The following is a 6912-nucleotide window of genomic DNA, read 5'->3' as shown; positions in this document are numbered from 1 at the left end:
ACTTCCTAATCCTTCCCAAGGAGTGCAACTCCCTGGTGACTAAGCATTCAAATATATGAATCTGGGTGCGGGGTCTTCTTAGTCAAACATCACAAGCACTGTATGTATATAGAAGGAAAAGGTGGCCATCATTTCTTTTCAAAGGAGCCATTGTTTCACACTTTAACAATGCCCTCTAGTGCCCAGCTCTGACATAAATCAACGAAGCGAGTAGCTGTTACCACTTGACCTGTACTATGTGGTTTGAAGGATGAAAGTTAATGCAAATGCATGCCTGTAATCCTGCATTCTAGAGGCTGAAGCAAGAAGATCATAGATTCAAGAACAGCCTGAGCTACAAAGCTACAGCCTTTCTTAAAAAAAAAAAAGACACAAATAATCTTCCTTTTTATAATTTTGTTTACATTTTTCTTGTGTATTTTCTAGTGGAAAATGACCCTCACTTCATCATTTACCTGCCCAAAAGCCAAAAGAATATTTGTTTCAATATTGACTCGGAACCTGGAAAAATCCTTAGCCTGGTGTCTGATCCAGAATCAGGTAACATAAAAGCAAATTATATTTGAATTAACTATTTGCATCATGGCTATGCTTCCTTCTGACCACCTGGGATTCCTTTCCTTTTCAGCTCATTAGATATTTTACAGTTTCAAAAGTTTTTATGATTAGTGAGAAATCAAATTATATATCAAGCATTTCAATTATAGCTTAAAATGTATATTTGAGCATGAGCTAGCTGATGTTATTTTGATTTATTTTATAATAAAAATATTAACTGAAACATAAGATTCTATAAAGAAAAATACTGTATTATAAAAAAAATTATTTTCTTGTTAAATTTTGTAAATACAAACTGTGAGGCTAACATATGGAGCCCGAGAGAGAAAGCATCTCTTCACTCACAGGGATTTTAGTCAATGGTCAGCTTATCGGTGCCAAGAAGGCCGAGAATGGAAAACTAAAAACCTACTTTGGAAAACTGGGATTTTACTTCCAAAAAGAAGACATGAAAATAGAAATCAGCACAGAGACCATCACCCTGAACAATGGTTCTTTTACATCTCGCTTGTCCTGGTCAGATACAGCTCGACTTGGGAATCAGAGGCAAGTAGTGTTTCATCTTGATTCCCATCTGCCCTTAAAACCTGGCTGCAGACATAAGCCCGTGCTCAACGTCAGCAAAGAACATACAGTCATCATTGTAAATACATGGAAGTCGAGGTTCGGGGAAGTTGTTTTCATCTATTGCGCTATCCCTGGTACCAGAAATTGTTTCCAAAGCTCACTTTGTCTTACTGACAAGCCACAGTGCACAGCATACAGTAAATGCTCAACACGTGTGTGTTGCATCAGTAAGCAGATCCGTCCATGGAAATCTGTAGGTGACTACATCGGAAAGTATGCTCCAAGCAGTATGACTACATTTTATGCAAGAGTGTCTTCCCTGCTCACTGACTGTTAGAGATATGCAATATCCCATAGCACGGACATGGTGACGCTCCCAGTGGAGAGTCTGTATTAGGCCCGAGAATGACTTGCTTAAAAATGTCTGCTCTGGGGATGGTAAGATGACTCGGTGTGTAAAGACATTTGCTGCTGAGATTGATTACCCGAGTTCAGTCTTAGGACCCACATAGTGGATGGAAAGAACAAACCCTTGCAGGTTGTCCTCTTCTGACATGTACTAGTGAACAAACAGCATGCATACACACATGGGTACAGACACACAGATAACACCCAGTAAATAGACAAAATAGTTCAATATTTAATACAATGTCTGTTCTGGAACCGTCTAGAAACTAGTTCTGTGTTGACTTTTACATAGGGTACTTATCTCTGTGAAGAAAGAAAAGTCTGTGACCCTCACCCTGAATAAGGAGATGTTCTTTTCTGTCCTGTTGCATCATGTGTGGAAGAAGCATCCAGTCAATGTGGACTTTCTGGGGATCTACATTCCCCCCACAAACAAGTTTTCACCCAGTGTGCATGGACTCTTAGGTAAGCATCTCAACCATGGACATGTAGGGACTGACTTTGACAACTATATTATAAGCCGGGAAGGTAGTGGTAGGCAGGTAAAGGTGGTGGTAGGTAGGTAAAGGTGGTAGGTAGGTAGGTAAAGGTGGTAGGTAGTTAAGTAGGTAGGTAAGTAAAGGAGGTGGTCGGTAGGTAGGTAGGTAAGTAGGTAGGTAGGTAGGTAGGTAGGTAGGTAGGTAGGTAGGTAGGAAGGTAAAGGTGGTGGTAGGTAGATAAAGGTGGTGGTGGGTAGGAAGGAAGGAAAATGCAATGCAGGCAGCGACTTTGACAATTACAGGTAGATGTTGGGAAGGTAGTGGTAGGTAAAGGTGGTAGTGAGTACATGGTGGCGCACATTTTTAATCCCAGCACTTGGGAGGTAGAGGCAGGCAGATCTCTGTAAGTTTGAGGCCAGCCTGGTCTACAGAGTGAGTTCCAGGACAGCCAGGGATACACAGGGAAACCTTGTCTGAGGGTAAAAAAGTTGGGAAGGTGGCTGGTATGGCTACAAGAACAGAGGGCCCAACATAGCAGGGTGACCAGGGAATGTGATAGCCAAGGCCAGATGCCTAGTGACACCAATGTGGCAAGACAAGTGACAAAACAGGGCCAAATTGTGCAAAGAGTTTTTTTCTGTGACTGCAGAGAGGTGACTTAGGTCTGTGACATGCAGGTAGTTTAAGGGTTCAGATGTAAGTATGTGGCATTCAAGCCGCCCTATTCCTGTGATCTGAGCTACACTCTCCAACGCCCACCCTGTCTGCTGCCATTAGGAGAGCAACACCCCACTGGCGGTCCAGTAGACCAGCATCAAGTATAAAGGGATTCCAGGGGGGGAACCAAAATGTCACTTGAACCCAATGATAGGCCTAGGATTCCGTGAATTAACGTCTCTGCTTTGCGTCACTAGGGCAGTTCATGAATGAGCCAAGCATACACATCTTCAATGAGAGACCAGGAAAAGATCCGGGAAAACCAGAGGCGAGCATGGAAGTGAAAGGACATAAGCTGACTGTCACCAGGTAGGCCTTGGATGCAGGAGGCACATGAGACCCTCTCAAGCGCCACAAGTCACTGACAACAGACACACAAACAATGTTAGCCAAAAGATGGTTCAGATAGCCCAGATTAAATGCAAGTAATGAGCACATGTATGAGCACGACACCATGAAATGCCGAAATGAATTAATCTAGAGCTCCCCTCCACACGTTAGAGCCCTACAGTCAGAAACGGAGTAATTGAAAATGCTGACCAAAGAAAAAGATCATAAAATATCCAGGAAGCCCAGTGCTAGAGAAGGCATGCATATTTTATGTAAGGGCTTCTTGAAGACGGACAGACTGAGTGTATTTTGGGACAGTTTTTCTAGCGTGACTCACATCCATATGCTTCATATTGAAGTGGGAATTTAGCATTCTGAGCATAAATTATAAATCTTTGAATTTTCCTCCTCTCTTTCTTGTTCAGTCATCTCCTTCGTGCTTAATTTAATATCATCCTAAAGCATTTTCGTCTTTTTGATATTTTATAGTTTGTTTTCCTTATTAGACATACAGAAATGCTATTATCTTCCACATAATTAAAATGTAACTTTACAGAGAAAATTAAATCACAAAATTATATATGAAATATTACACAATATAGACACATGAACTAAACAGTGGATTCTGAGTACACCACCAAATAGTATGGGCTGAGTTAATAGACATCAGTAAGCATGGAGGAACAGTGCGGCCACTTAGCAATAGTCTTACACCATAGGCAGACCCGAGCCTTTCACAACCTCCTGTACCACTGCCAATGAGCAAATGAAACTGAAAGGGCCCCCCCCCCCCCCCCCCCCCCCCCCGCTCCATTCTTTGAAGGCTCATTGACGGCAATGCGCCATATGTATTTTTTAAATACTAGCTTCCTTATCCTCCATGGTGAAGACTTGAATTTGCTCATAAATAGCTCCCACCACCCTTAATGAAAACACCCATAAACTGAGGAGGCACCTAGGATTCATCAGAGAGCACGGATTAGCTACAGCACTGAGTTCTATTTAGCCTTTCCCTTCTTTACTGTTCATTTGCTAATGTTACCCTGATGGAAGCACCCCTGTAGGCCAGCTGCTAGGAGGGTTGTCTTAATCGTCTGAGGACACACTGATTACTCTGTTCTTCTTGCACCAACCCCAGACACTGACACCTCTTTTAACTTGGGGGTCAGGAAAGGAGTGGGGGCGGGTATAGAGTAGAAAGGGACAAAGGACAAAGGAAAGAGCTGCCTTGTTTCCAGCTGTGCTTTGTTCCTGTGCTGTATTTTCCTAAGCATATACACCATTTTCCTTTCAGAGGCTTACAGAAGGACTACAGGACGGATATAGTGTTTGGAACGGATGTGCCCTGCTGGTTTGTGCACAACAGTGGGAAAGGTTTCATCGATGGGCACTACAAAGATTACTTCGTACCTCAGCTCTATAGCTTTCTTAAGCGGCCTTAATGGTTTAGGGTTTTGGAAGTTGTATGTGTATGTTTTCTCCCTTGACACTTTTTGCAGCTATGCCTCGGCTCCAGCAATTCAAAACAAACCCAGATGTTTTAGTGGTTAAAAGAACCTACTTGAAGAAAATAAACATTTGCAAACATGTCTGGTGTAGGAGGTCCTTCTGTCTATATGTTGCTTTCATTGGTTAATAAAGAACTACTTTGAGCCTATGGCAGGGAAGAACAGAACGAGGTAGGAAAAGCTAGGTTGTGTGTTGGGAGGAAGAAGAGCAGAGTCAGAGAGACACCATGGATCTGCTGGAGACAGACGCTGGGAATTTTACTCAGTAAGCTACTGCCATGTGGCAATACACAGATGAATAGAAATGGATTAAATTAAGATGTAAGAATTAGTCAATAAGAAACTAGAGCTAATGGGCCAAGCAGTGATTTAATAGTTTCTGTGTGGTTATTTTGGAACTAAGCTAGCCAGGTGGCCTGGACAAACAAGCAGCCCCCTTCCTTCTACACGTCTCAGGAGTTTGTTTTCAGATGATGCATGTTCACTGAGATGACACCCAGAAAGTGGTTGGAGAGTCAAACTGCCACGGAGGCCAACCCCAGGAGTTGGTATTTACTGGGAAAACCCATCTACTTGCTGTTAAATGTCACCTCAGCACTGAGATTAAGCACACACTTGCTGTTATTACACAGAAGGCTCAGTTGGGAAACTTTGGGTGAATCCTGACAATAAACAGGGGATACTCCTCCTTCACAGCTGCGACATGACAGAGATCGACACTCAACTCCTGTGTCGTAGGAAGAGTACTGCCAAAACTGGACAGACATTTATGTGCAAAATTTGGGGTAACAGTTCTATAGAACTCTTCTATAGAATCAGCCTCATACATGTAACTCAGGTAACCAAACTTTGGAAATGGATGTTTCAACACTCTTCACCTATAAAATTAACTTTTATCAGTAGATGTCAAATGTAATCCCTCTTGAGACAAGAAATATGTTGACTTGTTTTCTATTTTAAATGAATTGTCAGCCTTAGATTTCAAGTAAGGCCAAGCACGCAGTGGGAAGAGCTGGAAAAGGACAGTTTTCCTCCTAAGGAAGTCTGTTCATTCTTTGGAAGATGCCATAAACAACTTACAACTTGATACTTAGTTATATACAGGATGAACAACTGAGATTTCAGCCAACTAGCACCAACCTGCTCCTTGTAAGATATATTAGCTATCTTTTGGTCTCACGTGGTCCAAATATCAATCATACAGTTACCATTAAACCAATTAAATGTGAATTTCATCTTAAATAAATGGGAAAAGTTAATTGAGAAAAACAAATCTCAGTTGAGATTATACCTGAGTTATGAAGTTTTGTTTTTTTTTCCAAAATTTTAAAGACTGTTTGTTTCAAAGAGACTATAAACTAAGTCAGTGTTCTTTAAGATAAAAACTGGAAATGCGAAGGGTTGGAGAGTTGGCCCAGCAGTGAAGAGCATTTCTGCTTTTGCAAAGGGGTCCAAGTTCAGTTCCCAGCACCCATGTGTCAGCTCACAATCATTTGTAACTCCAGGTCCAAGAGATCCGATGCCCTCTTCTGACCTGTGCAGGGTCCTGAACATAGATGGTAAACATACAACCACTTACATGCACACAACATAAACAAATAGTTCTTTTAAACTCTAGAGAAAAAAATCCTAAATGAATAGAATTAAGCAGTATCTTATTAAATGTACATATGTGTGTATGTGTGTGTGTGTGTATATATATGTATATATATATACATACATATACATATATATATATATCCTGATTGCCTGGTTCTCAAGCATGTACTTTGTAAATGACAACATCATGACCCAATGGTCACAGAAAATAAAAGACGTTATGTTCTTACAACCTATGGGCCACCAGTTAGGCACCCTTAGACCTAACGAATGTTCCAAGACATTTTCTTTCTCCAATAAGGCCCAGAGAAACCAAGGGTAGGGCACAATAGCAACTGAAGGATTTATTTTATGTGTCTGATGTTTAGCAGGCACGGACATCTGTAGAGCATACCATGCAGTGCTCACGAAGGCCATAAGAGGGCACAGGATCCAGGACTAGGGTTATGGATGGCTGTGAGCCATTATGTGGATGCTGAAAAGTGAAAGTGGGTTCTCCGCAAGAAAAGTTGGTACTCTTAGCAGCTGGGACGCCTCAACAGATTCCAAAGGATTTTTTTAATAAAGTGACATCTTTCACTGATCTTATTTTAGCAAAAAATAAGTGACTTCAATGATTCACCAGAATGAAGGTCAAGCTTGCCTGATTAGAAACACACAGACACTAATGTGGTATATGAATTGGCTTTTTCCAAACTGTCTTACATGAAACTTTACTAAGTATTCTTTAATGATGGTTAAAAAAA

The 6912-nt window shown here is 41.3% G+C and overlaps 1 protein-coding gene across 1 annotated transcript in view; it reads left to right on the top strand.

Moving 5' to 3' along the window:
* Positions 1 to 4648, top strand: part of Itih2 (inter-alpha-trypsin inhibitor heavy chain 2) — a 40404-nt gene extending 35756 nt beyond the window's left edge. The window contains exons 17-21 of the mRNA XM_005354886.3: positions 427 to 540; positions 906 to 1104; positions 1826 to 1998; positions 2927 to 3038; positions 4354 to 4648. Coding sequence (XP_005354943.1) covers positions 427 to 540; positions 906 to 1104; positions 1826 to 1998; positions 2927 to 3038; positions 4354 to 4501 — 746 coding nt within the window. The 3' untranslated portion in view covers positions 4502 to 4648. The remainder of the gene's footprint in view (positions 1 to 426; positions 541 to 905; positions 1105 to 1825; positions 1999 to 2926; positions 3039 to 4353) is intronic.
* The last annotated feature ends 2264 nt before the right edge of the window (positions 4649 to 6912 follow it).

Source organism: Microtus ochrogaster, chromosome 16, assembly GCF_000317375.1.
Source record: "Microtus ochrogaster isolate Prairie Vole_2 chromosome 16, MicOch1.0, whole genome shotgun sequence".
NCBI classification, from domain to species: Eukaryota; Metazoa; Chordata; class Mammalia; order Rodentia; family Cricetidae; genus Microtus; species Microtus ochrogaster.
The sequence above is the reverse complement of the archived record's forward strand: the minus strand, read 5'-3'. Positions and strand labels throughout refer to the sequence as shown.